The sequence below is a fragment of the Petromyzon marinus genome, chromosome 28 (assembly GCF_048934315.1).
Source record: "Petromyzon marinus isolate PM22_M1 ecotype Great Lakes invasive population chromosome 28, UKy_Petmar_22M1.pri1.0, whole genome shotgun sequence".
In the NCBI taxonomy this organism is placed as follows: domain Eukaryota; kingdom Metazoa; phylum Chordata; class Hyperoartia; order Petromyzontiformes; family Petromyzontidae; genus Petromyzon; species Petromyzon marinus.
In genome coordinates, this window is record NC_133694.1 from 4097359 (window position 1) to 4113587 (window position 16229).

General features: G+C 50.9%; 1 protein-coding gene across 1 annotated transcript; it reads left to right on the plus strand.

Moving 5' to 3' along the window:
* Positions 1-925: 925 nt before the first annotated feature.
* EIF2B5 (eukaryotic translation initiation factor 2B subunit epsilon) lies at positions 926-15667 on the plus strand. Its single transcript, XM_032945481.2, has 17 exons — positions 926-1111; positions 3717-3841; positions 4238-4423; positions 4948-5122; positions 5541-5621; positions 5937-6014; positions 6787-6941; positions 7496-7656; positions 8329-8474; positions 8579-8723; positions 9484-9594; positions 9932-10042; positions 10773-10863; positions 11738-11861; positions 12285-12410; positions 13345-13455; positions 14159-15667. Exons 1-17 carry the CDS (start codon positions 974-976, stop codon positions 14216-14218), a joined length of 2124 nt encoding a protein of 707 aa, XP_032801372.2. The 5' UTR covers positions 926-973; the 3' UTR covers positions 14219-15667.
* Positions 15668-16229: the final 562 nt, after the last annotated feature.

The window sequence follows — 16229 nt, forward strand, 5'->3', positions numbered from 1 at the left end:
AGGACCAGTTCAGATAATCGTTAGTGGGCATTGTTGGCCGCGAGCGGGAATCGAACTCGGGTCGCCGGGTTCGTAGCCACCACCACCTACCACCACCACCTACCACCACCACCTACCACCACCACCTACCACCACCACCTACCACCACCACCTACCACCACCACCTACCACCACCACCTACCACCACCACCTACCACCTACCACCACCTACCACCACCATCACCCACCACCTACCATCACCACCTATCACCACCCTCCACCACCTACCACCACCCCCCTCCACCACCTACCACCACCCCCCTCCACCACCATCACCTACCACCACCACCCTCCACCACTCTCCACCCACCACCTACCACCACCACCCTCCACCACCACCACTCTCCACCCACCACCTACCTACCACCACCACCCTCCACCACCTACCACCACCACCCTCCATCACCTACTACTACCCACCACCACCACCCTCCACCACTCTCCACCCACCACCTACCAGCACCCTCCACCACCTACCACCCACCACCACCCTCCACCACCTACCACCCACCACCACCTACCACCACTCACCACCCTCCACCACTCTCCATCCACCACCTACCACCACCCTCCACCACCTACCACCCACCACCACGCTCCACCACCTACCACCTACCACCCACCACCACCTACCACCACTCACCACCCTCCACCACTCTCCATCCACCACCTACCACCACCCTTCACCACCTACCACCCACCACCACCACCCTCCACCACTCTCCATCCACCACCCACGTCTCCGAACACACAACACGTTTAGAAACCATACCGCGCATCGGGCTCGCACGATTGGCTGCTGCTGCCGCTCGCCGCGGGCACCCGACCAATCGGCGCGACGGCTCCGGTGGGCCCGCGGCTGCCTAAGCAGTCTACGAAAATCAAATCGGGGGCGGTGAGGGGACCCCCCCTCCCCCCACAAGCACCACAACAAATGGCGGGCAAGTCGGGCAAGCAGAGCGGCGGGAGGCCCGGCCGCGAGGAGCTGCGGCAGGAGGACGTCCTGCAAGCGGTGCTGCTGGCGGACAGCTTCGACCAGCGCTTCGGGCCCGTGACGAGAGACGCGCCCAGGGTGAGAGAACGGCGGCGGCGGATGGTGGTGGTGGTGATGATGATGATGGTGGTGGTGATGGTAGTGGTGGTGATGATGATGGTGGTGGTGATGGTAGTGGTGATGGTGGTGCTGAGGGAGTGGGGACGTGAGGGGGTTTGTTGGGAAGGCCGCAGTGAGTTGGTGGTGGGGACGTGAGGGGGTTTGTTGGGAAGGCCGCAGTGAGTTGGTGGTGGGGGAGACGGATTGGATTTGCTCGCGCGCTTAGGCGAGTCGCTCCATACGATTGGTCGGGGCCCCGGCTGTTGTGCGGTGCGATTGGCGAGCGCCGGTCACGTTGGTGTCGCTCGTCCAATAAGCGGGCGTCGCGTTTGTCGATGCTGCCGATGCGGTGTACGAATTGTGTTCGCAGCGTTTGATTGGTTTGAGACACGTGTGTGGTTTTTTTGGGGTAAATGTTACATTTATGTAGGGGTTTATTTTAACGTACCAGTTATTTGTTTAAGAACGCTGGCCGCATAAGCGCCGAATGATTCCATTCGACGTCGATTTATGTTGCCATTCTGCAATGAACAACGGAGCGCGTTTTCTTTGAGCGTGACGTGCGTTCGTATCGCAGTGGAACATTTTAAAGGACACATTTTAAAGTACTGTACACATTTTATGTCGCCGCAGTTTCTTATTTCCACATCTGACAACAATAAAAACAATGCAGTCTATCCACAACAATTGTCCCTGTGCTGCACAGCCCATTTGTCAATTCACCGATGGACGCGGTTCCTCCCCCACGCGTCGCGGATCGTCGGGGGTTATTTGACCATACTTCACCACTCCGGTCGCTGAAGGCGGGGAGCATAGACGCTAGGATCACAGGAGTACAATACTACAACGGGGAGTTGCTACACTGCACATGGTACACGTACAGTATGGACATAACAGGTTTTTGTTAAATTTTATAATTCCGAGTTCAAAGCGTTGCTGTCCTTTAAGTGAGATGACTCGGTTCCGTCATAATAATGGGGAATGTCCACCACGGACTCTGATGAACATCAGCAGAGTTGACACTGCCCCCGAATGAACCCCCCCCCCCCCCCACTACGAGAATGTGGAATTTCCACGACTGATCCACGCTATTAAATTAACTGAGATAAATTAGCGAAACAATTGAACGTACAATATATTAGGTTAAGGGTACACTGTCTAAAAGTGCCTGTGACCAAATCCACCTGGAATTACTGCAGTCTCTTATCTCAGAAGCTAAAGCAGAATCAGGCCTGGATGAATAGTGCTTGCGTAATTTCCTACCCCCATTTCCCATAGCAGTAATCACCAGGGCATGTGCACTCGGCTATAGGGACTCGTCAACTTACGAAAGAGTTAGTTTCCAGGTCTGTTTGTACGTCTATTTGTTCGTAAGTCCAACTTTACTCCCGTCGATTCAAAATATGTTGTACGGCATGTACATTAAACACGGGGGATGGCTTTAAAAGTTGTATAGTCTCCTGTAGATGGAGATGCCACGGGTTCTTCATGTTCTACAGATGCTACTGGTTCTTCATGTTCTGCAGATGTTGCTACTGGTTCTTCATGTTCTGCATATGTAGATGCCAAACTTGTTCTTTATGTTCTGCATATGTAGATGCTAATTCCCTTCAGTGCTCGTGTTTCCTCTCTTCTCTCTTGAAACACTTGCTAAGAGATGTCTGCAAGTTGCTCTTCATAAATCAACTTGTAACGGGCAATATCATTGTGAACAGCTGCCGGCATCTTCGTAAACCTTTCAGTGTTTGGGTCCTGAGACTCAAAACAAGCCGGTGTTTGCCATCTATTGCGTGGCAGTTTAACTTACGACTCTCAGTCTGAACAGGCAAATGGACATACGGATAGGTTTGTATCTCTGAAAGTTCGTAAGTCGAGTGTTTGTTAGTCGAGGAGTCCTTGTATTGGCAGTGCACTTTTCTGTAAGCGTACAGTCATCTTGCCTTGTTGTGTTTGTGCTTCGTGACATGAATGACATGCCCATGCTTAGTATAATTAACCTATAAGCAAACTCTTGTAACCCAAGATTTGCCTCGATGCATATGTTTTGGCTGCAAGGGTGTCCCAAACGGTGGCAGTACAGCAATGGATTGTTGAACCTATCTGTGGAACTTTGAGTTATACCTCCTAGCACCTCACTTAAATGTTTTAAATAGTTTTTATTTACATTGTTCTCACTTATTTTGTAGATCGTGTCGTTCATCTGTGTGCAGTACATTGTTACGATCCAGGCCTTGCCTGGTGTTCAATCAGAGGTTGGCAAACTGCATCCTGCAAAATCATTTATTGTGACCCATGGCCACATGAGGCCATCAACTTAACAACCACCCACAAACTATATCTATCCACGACAGCAAGCATCTTAGCCGTACTAGACGGGCACGAGGAGGGGATATTTTTGACCTGGAAACAACACTGCGCTCAGTCACTTGCCATGGCCAAGGGTCTCTTGCAATGACAGTTGACTCAGGTGTTTGTATTTATGCATGGCTTAACCAAAGTTACTTGAATGTTCGATTTGGCCTTCATTAAGGGATAGGTTCCCCACGCCTGCTTTCAATAATTGTCTGTCTGGCATTGCGTGCAGGCACTCTTACCTCTGGTGAACGTGCCCATGATCGACTATGCTCTGGAGATGCTCACGGCCGCCGGTGTCCAGCAGACGTTCGTCTTCTGCTGCTGGAAAGCGGAGGAAGTCAGAGCGTACATCAGGTTCATGTCGTCAGGCTCGCCGCCTCACCATTTTATTCTATGAGCTGTATCATCAAATGAATGCCTACTATTCTTTTCCCCAATATGATTACACATTCCCTGTGCGTTCATCGTGTGTTATTGGGTGCCTCTGTTTGTCCCTGGGCATTCCCGTGTATCCAATGCATCCATGTCCATACCCGTGTATTTGTGGGTGTCCTCATGCATCCCTGGATCCCTGGGTATCCTTATTTGCCTCTGAATCACCGTCCATACCCTTGCATCCGTGTGTGTGTTCGTCTGTCCCTTTTTGTCCCTGGGCACCCACGTGCATCCCCGTCCTTACCTGCGCATTCCCGCGTGCGTGTACCCATGTCTGCGTGCCACCGCATGTTGCCGTGCACGTGGCGGGCACAGCAATTCGCGGTGGAGTGCGCCGGGGTCGCGCAACGTGGTGCGCGTGCTGAGCTCGGAGACGTTCCGCTCGCTGGGCGACGTGCTGCGCGACGTGGACGCCAAGACGCTGGTGCGCTCCGACTTCCTGCTGGTGCACGCCGACCTCGTGTGCAACGCGAGCCTCAAGAGCGCCCTGCAGCAGCACAAGTGCGCCATCCTCCCCCACTTACCGCTCCCCCTACCGCCGCCACCATTCGCCCTCACATACATGCCTGCAACACTGTGGACAGGCCGACCCCTGCCATTGGAATATGGAGTTGTTCACGCAGGCTTGGGGACGAACAACGGCAGTCTTTTGAGCGGGGGAGATACTTCAGCTTTGATCCCAGAGTTACAGTGGTGACTCCAGCGTTTAATGTTACAGTTTAACACATAGGCTTTCGCGACCAATATTATTAATAATAAAGGACTTTTTAGTAAATTGTAAATGTTGTGGGTTCACTCTCCAACACACCGGTGTGCCAAAGTAGGAACTAATTGACACGTTTACGTGACAAACTTTACTATTTGGCTTTGGTTGTGGTGGGTACACGATGCGCATATATACTTACGCAGGACTATAAATAATGTGTATCCATGCGTGTATTTTGAGCGTACGATTCGACGATTCCGACGTGTCGTGACACACCGAAGGATGACAATGACGTTGCTGGTGTGGCGTTGATTGGCAGGCAGCGGCGCGAGCGAGAGCGGAACGTGTCGGTGATGACCATGGTGTTCCGCGAGTGTCGACCGGGCCACCGCGCCCGCACTCGCCACGACGATGTCGTGGTGGCGGCGGACGCGTGCACGGGGCGCGTGCTGCACTACCAGCGTGCCGCGCCGGGGAAAATCCGCCTGCCGCTGGTGAGCGGACAATGATCATCATTGTCTTTGTGCTTATTGTTTTGGTGCCATTTCTTCATTTGTTTATTCATTTTCGATTTTGCTTGGTAGTAGGGTTTTCATTTGCCTGGTAGTGGGTTTGGTCCTCATGTAATTAATGTACAGCGTTGTGGGATGCTATTAGCATGATGACGCTATATAAAATTTGAAAATTATCATCATTGGGCGGTGTCGTCATGGTCCAAATCATTATAATTACGTAGACACTCATTACTTAGCTTATACCATCTTGATATATAGAGGACCGCAGAGCTTGGCATTGGCTCGCTGCGTGGCGTCCATTCCCGTTTGGTTCCCCCACGAGCCTCGGAGTCGGTCTCTTGGAGAGTGAATGAAGAATGTGTTCTTCCCTTGCCTTCCCTTGTGTCTGCTGGAGCAGCATATCTTCCAGGGCGGTAGCGGCGAGGTAGAGGTCAGGCACGATCTCCTCGACTGCCACATCAGCATCTGCTCACCGCAGGTGACCACCGCAACCCAGATACCCCCCCCCCCACCATCCCTCAACTTCCCGACCCCTGACACCTGGCAAAGAAGCGCAAAGCCTTCGATAAAAACACAAACAAATTTAATTCAACACGCCGTTTATTTTTTCATTTAACCATCCAGATTTATTGTTTTATTGACAGTTATTTATCATTTGAAAGTCTCGTAGCGTGGATTATATTGTAATTATTATTCTTAGAAGTGCTGTAAGTCACTGGTCAAACCGTTGACGCCTATCGACACGAACTCCCATTGTCGGTTTATTTCTGCCTGCTCTCCCCCTGCCCGACAGGTGGCCGAGCTCTTCACAGATAATTTCGACTACCAGACGAGGGATGATTTCGTCCGCGGGATCCTTGTCAACGAAGAGGTGTGTGTTCCCTGGCTTTGTCCGACGCGATGCGGAGCGGTGCTTTGGCCCAACGAGCTAAGGTTGGCCCAAAATAACTTGCGCTTGCAGTCCATCAGAGCTGCATGGTTGGAATTAAATCGCTTGAATGAAACAGCTTGGCAATTTTTTTTTTGCCGAGCTAAAATTCCAGTAACCGGTGCAGGACTCCTATCCGCCCGCACCACCATTGGCGCTTGGTGACTGACGTGCGGTCAACAGAACTTGTAACGTCCCTCGCAGTGGTGGTGTGGTCAGAAAACACCGACAGTGGAGAGATGAATTGAACTCGGTTTACATTAGAAATGTAACCGTTGGGCTCCACCCGTGGTTTGACAAATTGTCATAATTTTGGATCGCGATTTGATTCAACAGGCGGTTGTTTTTTTTTCTATTGCGATAAACTAAGCGTCTCAGTTGTGCAAACCAATTACAGCAGATTCGAATTGTAAATAGCTCATCCTCACACACACGGTTCAATGCTTGTATCGTGAGCCTAACAGTCGATACCAATCGATGCGTCGTTGCATGCATAGGCTACACGGTGTCAACCACACCCGCCGAAGCTCCCCCGTGCAGGCCTTAATAGCTGCTCGCCGACATCGTTCACCTTGACGCCCGAAACAGAGATGTGGTGACATTGCGGATCATCGTCCTGGGTGGTATCCGGTGGTAAATAATTATTCGTTTTTGATGCAGTGCCGGGGCATCCCTTGACCGCTTTACATGACACCTCGTCTTGCGCCCGTGTCAGATTCTCGGGAACCAGATCCACATGGTGTGCCTGCGCGACTCATACGCGGCGCGTGCGTCCAGCCTCTACGCCTACCATGCCGTGAGCTGCGACATCGTGCGCCGCTGGCCCTGCCCCTTCACGCCCGAAGTGATGGTGCCGTCGGCGGGATGCGGGTAGGTGTCGCCCCCCCCCGTAATGAGAACATGGGATTTCCACAACGTGTGCGAGTCCCGGGCCCACCGACAGGGATGAGTGCCATCGCCATTTCTTAAATGCTTTCATCCTTGCTGATCTCGTCAAGGAGCGTAAACCATCACGCAAACTCCAGTCATCCTCGCAGTGGCTTTTGGCTGGCCATCGAACAAAGACGTTCCCTGCGTCGCGATGCTTTCAGATGTGCTTCTGCGACCGTCTGGAACGCTCTTCCGATATTAGGAAGCCACTGGAGCCATGCACTTTCAAATTTGTATTAAAAACTAATTTCTTTAGAACTGTTTTTGTGTTAAGTTTGTTGTCCTTCCCCCAACACCTCCAGTTGATGCAGTTGGCTACATACGGTGCAAAATATTTCAACATACCTACATTGGAGCATGTTAGCATTAACACAATTTGTGATGTTCGGCCTTCATTAAGGAAAAAATCCCCCCAGCTCATACTTAAATGCCCTACGCTGTGAATCGCTATCATCGTTGACGTTGATTTTTTTTCTTCCGGCCGCCCCGCATAGGGACGGCTACGCACTGGCGCGCCACAACGTGTACCGTGCGCCCGGCGTGTCGCTGGGGCCCGGCAGCCTCGTGGAGGGCGACTCGGTGATGGGACAGGACACGACGATCGGCGCCGGCTGCCACATCACACGCACCGTCATCGGCCGCAGATGCAGCATCGGTAACGACGTGCTATCGTCTTCTCGCGTTTCTAGTTAACGTCACTGTGACGACAAGTTCAGGTGTTCTGACTACAGGAACGGGATCATAGTCTTCATCTGCCGTCCTTGCCCCGATGGCGCATATCCAGGAGGGTTTTTTTGTGTGTGCCTGTGCAAGTGCCCGTGTCTTGCCTGTTTATTTGCACGTGTGTGTGTGTGGCAATGTGTCCGTGTGTGTCCCATGTGCCTGTACACCCATAGCCATGCGTATATGTCCATGTCCACATGTACACACCTCTGCTGCGTGTTTTACACGTATGCCTGTCCACGTGCACACGTGCCCGTTCCCTCAGGTCAGTATGTCGCCCTGTGCGTGTGTTTGTGCCCGTGTGAAATGCGCTCGTGGCCCGTACGTGTGTACTTCCAACAGCTGGCGTGATTGTGTCTCGTTTGTTTACCCGTGTCTGTGTGTGCGCTTGTGTGTGTGCGTGTGTGCAGTACTTGCGCCAGCAGTATCAGCCTGCATAGCTTTCCGACGCGTTTTCGGGTCATGCCTTGCGTTGTCCAGCACGACGTCCCGGACGTTTCGCCCCACGTGCTGGGAGCTTCTTTGGGAATCGAAGTCCTGTGCAGCGCAACCGCGACAGGACCTTACGCAGCTAACTGCGGGGTAACCTCTGTCTCTGTGCCAGGGAGCAACGTGCGCCTGGAAGACGCGGTCTTGTGGGACGACGTGACGATCGCCGACGGAGTCGTGGTGTGCGGCTCCCTCGTGTGTAGCGGCGCCTCCATCCGGCACAACGTGCGCGTGCTTCCACGCTGCGTCATCTCCTATGGGGTGAGAAGCAGCAACCGGGGGGGTGTGGGGGGGGGGCATGCGAACACTCGGAGGAACCGAGTGGTAAGGGGTGATCTCTATCGTTTGTCTGCCGGTCCACGTAGACGGTGGTGGGCCCTGATGTCTCCCTGCCCGAGGGGACGGCCATCTCCTTGCATGTCCCACGCGATGCCGACGACGACGATGACTACGACGAGTTCAGCGAGGAGGAATCGTCTGACCAGGTCAAGGCACCATCCAAGGACAAAGGTCACCGTGACATACACGTGACATTACACGGTGTTGGTCAGCGATGTGTGCGGCTCTACGATGTGGCACGCTCGTGTGAATACAACGTGACATTCGTTGCTCAATATAATGTAAGATTAAACGCAAACTTGACATGTGTTTTTTAACAATTCTTTATTTCGGTTGGACTGATGGTGTCTTGTCCATCAGACGAATAATTAATTTGGATCCCTCGCAGAGCAGTGCATCTGTTCGTCTTGGGGAGCGGCTCAAAGAAGCGGATATCGCAGAGCTCCCTCTCGGATCCCTTCAAGTGATATCTGGCCCACACAGTTAGGGGTATAGCACTTTCCCCACGCACACTGTGACCGCCGTTGTGTGTTACTAAACACGTGTGCGAGTACACACACGTGATGAACATAGCTCTCAGTGTGACGTGTGTGAATCCGACCAATGCATCCCCACGCAGCGTCGGTCACGGGAGTTATTTGATCAGACTTCACCACACTGGCCAGTGGCAGGTTGGTCAAGGGAGTACCCATTACTGGTTCAGATATCACTCGTCAATGATGTTAGCCGTTGCCGGCAATCGCAGTGTTCATAGCACGGCATCCTCAACACTGCGGTACTGACTGCTTCGGCGCCCCTTGACAATATCCAGGTACGATTCGGTAACCGTGAAGTCGCAGATAAATATTTCAGCGTGTCCTGTGTGACAGCACTCCGTGAATCTTGTCTTCTCGCCTGCTCTGTCCTCCTCTCCTGCCCTCACCCCACCCAGGCTACAATCCAGCGGAGGTGGGGTCGGAGGGCAAAGGCTATGTCTGGAACCTGATTAGCCGGGGCGAAGCCAAGGAAGATGATGCGGACGCGCTCGCAGACGACGTTTGGGGTCCGTGACATCCGTCGGGAGTTGTTCACTCGACGTTAAAGTGGGACTGGCGCTTCGCTCGGCTCGCACGGCTCGGTTCAGCGCCTCATTTGCAATGGTCACCTCTGGGGTATTAGTCTGCTATTAGGTGATGATTGCCATGCATAATCCAAAGTGAAAAGATTTGCGGGTAATTTTCAAATTTGGATGGTGATGCTCTTGCGAATGATATTAACATCCCTTGTGAAGCAGACGGCGTATATCATTCTGGTCATAACACCCGCAGTAAAAATTGGTTATAATCAAGTGGATGCTCGTGTGTGTTTCTTACTGTGCGTGTGTGTGCGCGCTCATTCAGGCCTGTCCCTGGAGGAGGTGCCGGAGGAGGAGAGTGAGGAGGAGAGTGAGGATGAGTCTGGCAGTGACGTGTGTGATGGGAAAATGTCTCCACCGCCAGACGACACGAAGAGTAACTTCGCGCACGATCTCGCAGACACGCCCACACACTCCCACGCGCGAGCGTGCTCGCACGTGGCCTCTCAAATACGTGCTCACACACACCGTACATACGTGTTCAACAAACACATTAACCCAAGTTCGCACACACTCGCGTATATGCACAGTAAACAAAGACAACAATCCCCCATATAGTCTCAACAGAATGTTGGGGCGCATGTGCTGTTAGCGAGCATCTGTTAAGGCCACGCCGGCACACGAGGTGTTGGGTGTCCAGCACCATGCCCGGCTGCCTTTGTCTCCCCAATGCTGATGTTTACAAACCACACTAGGTACTCATTTAAGGTTGAGTCGACCTAGGAGAGTCCGAGGACCAGTTCAGATATTCATTACCGTTATTGTTAGATGTGAGCTGGAATCGACTTCAGGTCGCTGGGTTCCTAGCGCAGTGCACAAACCACTGCACTACCACTCCCCAGATGCGTGCGTGTGCACACATTCCCACACATACCCCCATGCACTCTCACACAAGCACAAAGACATGTTAACATGCACACATATGCCGCACACACACGATACATAGTTTTGAGACTCGATGGGGCTTGCATTGATAAACGACATCACTATCATTAACATAAATAGCACAAACAGAACGTCGTTTATTCAAATGAAAAAAGCCAACACCGCTATACCATTAAACCAATGCAGTGAGTGAGCAGCGTTGTGATCTGCTGTGTTTGCAGTGTTCTACAACGAGGTTCTTGACAGCCTGCAGCGCGGGGCCGAGGAGAATGTGTCATGCGACAACCTCGTACTGGAAATCAATTCGTCTAAGTGAGTCTCGTTAATCGTGTGTCAGTCGCCGGGAACCGCCCCCACGCCACACCCCAATATCGCCACGTCTCAGAAGCTAATAGCATCGTTATATCTATTTTGTTTTTATTTTACCAGGTAAGGCCCACTGAGCTATACAGCTCTTTTTTTCAGAAGCGATCTGCCCACGAATGATAGCTCAAAGAAGCGGCTTTTCACGTGGAAATTTAGAGCAGCCAAATATTCTAAAACGCGTGATGCTAAACGTAGATGGAAAAAACCGGAGGACCCGGAGAAAATTCCACGCGACCATATAGAGTTGAGCCCGGATAGTGCTTAGATGGGTGACCATGCACGCGGCTGCAGGGCTGTGCTACGTCGTGGGGAAGCAAGAGGTCAATGCAGCAAAATGTATACGTCCGGCACGCAGCACTCTGTTGACCCAGTGGAAGAGGCACCGTCAAAGCCACACGGCCGTAATACAATTCTCATGCATTCTCTTTTGTACTACAACCTGCCAAAGTCAATTCAGTGTTTTTAAAAATGTTTTTTTAACCAGCACGGTTGATGAACAAAAGGCCCAAATAAAACGGCAAGCCTCCAGCAACAAATGTCACTATTGAGAGTGAAATAGATTAAAGTTAATACGGAGCGAGGTAATTGTAAGGACTTGGAGAAACAAGACGATGGTAGGGGAATTCCAGGCTATCTCGGTCAGCGCCGTCAATGTTAGACGGGCTAGTGTTGTGTACAGGTTAGGCTAAGCTACTGTGGAGAGTGTGCGGACAAGACCGTGAAAGTTGTTAATAAAGAAGGTGCCTCCTAGAAACTCTGTCTCTGAATCGTTGACTCTACACATGTAACTGACCTATTGCACACGCATCTTTACTCTCAGGTATGCGTACAATGTGAGCCTCAGGGACGTGATGCAGGCGCTGACCCGCGGAGCGGTGGATGTGGTGCTGGGGCGCACGAGCAAGATGGTGCAAGCGTCCGAGTTCATGAAAGCCCTCAAGCCTGTATGTTCTCTGCCGCCCTCCTGACGTTGCCACCTTGACATTTGTGAATTTACCCTGTGCACTGCGTGCATGTATATTTGTGCATGTATGTTGTGGGGCAGTTGGCACGCTGCCCTATGAACGCAACGATCCTTGTTCGATTCCCGCTCAAGTCCAACACCAGTGGCGCTTAACTGAACCGGCCCTGGGCCAAGCCGGCCTTCATAGATGCTTGCTAACGGCACTTGCCCCAACAGTCTGTTAAAGGCTATACAGGGGATCTTTGGTGTGTGTGTGTGTTCGTGGCCGTACACCCATGCGTCTACGTATGCTTGTTATATTGCATGTGCGTATATATATTCACGTGTGTATTGAGTGTGTATACGAACGTGTGTTCCGAATCTGTTCGCCGCTGCCGCCACTGCCTTCCAACCCGTCCCCCAGCTGCTGGTGCAGTGGACGCCGCTGTTCCGTAACTACGTGAAGCGTCTGAGCGACCACATGGATGTGCTGGCCGTGCTGGAGGAAGCGGCGTTCGCTGTCCCGCAGGTGCACGCCGCCCTCGCCACGGTGAGCCCCGGGGACGTGATGCAGGCGCCGGCCCGCAGAGCGTCCCGCCGTGGCGCTGGGGCGCGGGGAAGTCGGCGCACTGAGCTGCATTGCCTTCCGGTTGCTGAGCGAATACATTACAAGGCCGCACTCGTTACGCACAAAATACTTGCCACAAATTAACCGCACAACTTGCTGATCTCGTCAAGGAACCTAAAACATCACGCGGACTCCGGTCATCCACGCAGCAACGGCTTTTGGCTAGCCATCGCGCTCGCTTTCGGGTGCGCTTCTGCGTCCTTATGGAATACTCTTCCCATATTAGGAGGCCACTGGGAGCTATGCACTTGTAAATCTAGATTAAAAACGAATTTCTTGAAAATTGCTTTTTGTGTTAAGTTTTTGTTGTCCTTCACCCGTGCTTCAGATTAGCATGTTTGGCTACTTACGGTGAGCAAGAAGTGCAACCTCCATACATATAGCGCTAACACTGGAGACTTCTGTGGGGCTGTTCTGGTGTTGTAGGCTTGGGCTGCGAGGCAGTCAAGAAAAATACGGTTCAGAAATCCGTTTTTGAGGCTTATCTGCACAAAGCTCCGAGTGCTCCTTCCTGGTACTCCTGTTTCCAAGCACATTTCAAACATTGGGATTTTTGGAATTGGCCAAATATACGAACAATGCAGGACTCTCCCAAATAACCGTCTTGAGGCTCTTTTAGGCTTCCCTGGGTAATTGAAGTATGACACCGCTGCGTCGCTTGCAAAAAGAGGACATTATTCTCAACGTGCTCTCGCCTGGCTTTAATGCGAAGACGCGAAGTCGCATTGCAAGCGCGGGTTACGGCACGCTACGTGTTGATACAACGCAGCCCTTGGCAGTCTTTAGAACCCCCTAAGCTCGCTTTACTCTCGCACCCACAACATCCCTTCCCTCCCGCCCACCTCCTCGCTCACAGATCCTGATGACGATGTACGAAGAGGAGGTGCTGGAGGAGGAAGCCATCATGAGGTGGTTCACTCAGACTGATTGCTCGGAGAAAGCCCGGCAGTTGCGGCATTTGCCTTCGGTGAGTGTGGTGCCCATGGACCATGCCAGCCCCAACTCCTGCCTGCCCATCAGCCTGCCAACCTGCTCGCCTATCCATTTGTTCCTTCATTTAATTTGGGCTTATGAGGCAAATGGCATCTCATGCTGAGTGGGTGGAAAAAAAGGCCTTTGTCGTGACCCAAGAGGGCTCTGTAAGGGCATATATTTACGTCATAACATAACTGATACTAATAATACAAGTAAAATATTAACTATAGGTAGTTTTGTCAATGTCTTTCAAACTCCAGTCCTTGTAACCGACAATGTTACGCCTTTCACATTTCATCAGTCTTCCCCATTCGAATCAAAGCTGCTTTGATTCGAATGGGGAAGACTGATGAAATCAGGGCCGGTTCAGCTGCTAAAAAAAAGTCCCAAGTGACATAGACACCTGATTCGAATGAAGATTGAGAATTTTGTGATTAAGTCAGAGGTTGAATCTGTAGTCTACATCACACGGTATGTGTTAACCAATAATCAGGCATGTGCTGCGTGTAATGACAATTTGTGTTTAAATGGGGACAGTTGATGAAATGCTGAGAGAGTTATCATTGTGGATCATGAGGAATTGAGTCTGGGGAAACCCTGATTTAAGCGATGATGATGATGATGCTTAGGATGAAACGGTAAGATAATGGAGGCCTGCGTTGTAATTGATGGCAATGTAAACCTTTCCTGTGCAGATCCAGAAGTTTGTACAGTGGCTACGAGAAGCTGACGAGGAGTCAAGCGACGAGAACTAAATATCAATCGGTAGCACGTCAAAGTTTCATCCGCCGCCGCCCCCTCTCTTTACAAAAAGGGACAATGGAACTGGCCCTACACCATCTTCTTCAGGGCCTCCAACGCTGCACGGCATAGGCCCAAACCATGCAACACGCGTGGATTGGAGCGGCCAAGCCTGCCCTCTTAATTTTGACAATTTTTTTTTTAAACAAACGCGCTTCATCCCTTTGGCAGATGTTTTATGATTCGCGATGTTGCTGCCTGTAGCGATGGTTAATATAGTAATAAATAACTTTTGGAGAGTTGTGGCCAAACAATTAAAGTCAGTGTTGTGTACTGATTTCTAATAAGTGCTGAGATCTTTCTGGTTTTGCATGGTGCAGTCTTACGTGCGGTATTCTGCAAATCCAGGCTCAAAATATGCTCCAAATTTGTGGCTTCAGAAACAAGGATTTTGGGCTCCCAACCCTTATAATCCAGGTTCTGTCAACCAAGCTCCGGATTCCTGACTCCAGGAATCTAAACCAGTAGTTGCCAAACTCCCTGACCCGACAAACCACGTACAAAACATGGAATGCAACCAAGAGCTACAAGACACGTGGTCAACGGACTGGTTTGCTCGTGCTGGTTGGCTCTGGAGTTTTGAATAAAAAAAACTTATCTTCTGGAGCAGTTGTGTCTGGCTGTGTTGTCCAGGAGAAAAGTGCCCTTGGCTGCTCTGGCCTCGGAAGATTTTTCCTGCTTCAAATAAAATTCCGTTATCTCTTTCGAGCGGCACTTTGAACAGCCCGGGATGCACATGCGTCCTTGGGAACCGTGTTTTGGCAACGCCTGATAACGATTGTAATCCAGGCTGGAAACAAACTGGCTCCAGTTACCGCTCGCACCCAGGGCATTGCGCCTACAATATCCTCACATTCATTCGCAATCTCTCTCCGCCAGTAAAAAAAAATCTAATGCCCAGAGTGGATCACCATGTTCACCATTCAGTGCCACGGGTGGAGACAATTGTCCCAGAAGCGTCCTGTGACTAGAGTGGTGGATTCTTAAAGGAACGCGTTTCCTCCATCTCTTATTTTCAACTCGAACCACAGCGATGATGGGCGTGAGCTGTTTCCCATGGTACCATCAAGTTTCTGAGACTGCCTCTGTAGGTCGTTTCAGTATTGTTATGTTATCTATGGGGTTTTCTGCGTGCATTTTGCCTCTTTTTCCCACAATTCATAACAAAGTTTGGTACTCTAAACATAAATTTGGCTTAACATTCTGAGTACGACCCCTCCTTTTGGAATGTATTTTTGACAAACGAGGCAATCCTGGAATAACATTTCAACGTAAGGGTTTTAAGCGATCACGTGCGGCCGCGTAGCGCAGAGGTGTTCTGTTTGGATTGCACTTTGTAAATGTGTCGAGCGGATCAATGTCGCACTGCCTACACGGCGAATAAACAAGCGTAAAGAGCAAAATCTGTTGTGTTCTTAATATGACGGAAGTGGTGGCGCAGTGGTTGGAGCAGCGCAATATACGAACGGCTGAGTAAGTCGCTGCATTGTTTTGTTTTATTTCTATTACACGTAATAATAGGGGTTTTTCCCCTTTTTTTATGGCAACAAAACTGAAACCTTATTACAATGATTCATGTCCGCATTAACTACAATACTTGCAGTCAAAATGCAAACAAAAAAAACATACTATGATAAAATATGATGCATTGTCCTTGAGCCTCGACCCAATTGGTGCTCGACCAGAGGACGCCAAAAGGCGTTACACACTCAACCAAAGGATACTCTCCATTTTGCTCGTCCATTGCTCCCCCAGTTCAATCAACAACAACGAGGCACATGCGGGACATTTCGTAAGAGGGCCACGGCTGGAAATATGAAGGATACCAATGGAAGGGAATTAGGGGATGAAGATTTAAATGAAATGCATTCGTGGGACAATGTGAGCGAGTACTTCGGGCAGTACTCGCCGCAATAGGTGATGACGTGGCACAGGTAATTTTTTTCTCGTTGCAGAGGTTAGGGG

What these genes read in the sequence shown, in the direction of transcription:
- EIF2B5 (XM_032945481.2), top strand. Translation starts at nt 974, where the DNA reads ATGGCGGGCAAGTCGGGCAAGCAGAGCGGCGGGAGGCCCGGCCGCGAG. An exon ending in GAAGTCAGAGCGTACATCAG is followed by an intron (nt 3,842 to 4,237) that starts GTTCATGTCGTC and finishes TGGCGGGCACAG; the next exon opens with CAATTCGCGGTGGAGTGCGC. An exon ending in TCATGAAAGCCCTCAAGCCT is followed by an intron (nt 11,862 to 12,284) that starts GTATGTTCTCTG and finishes CCCGTCCCCCAG; the next exon opens with CTGCTGGTGCAGTGGACGCC.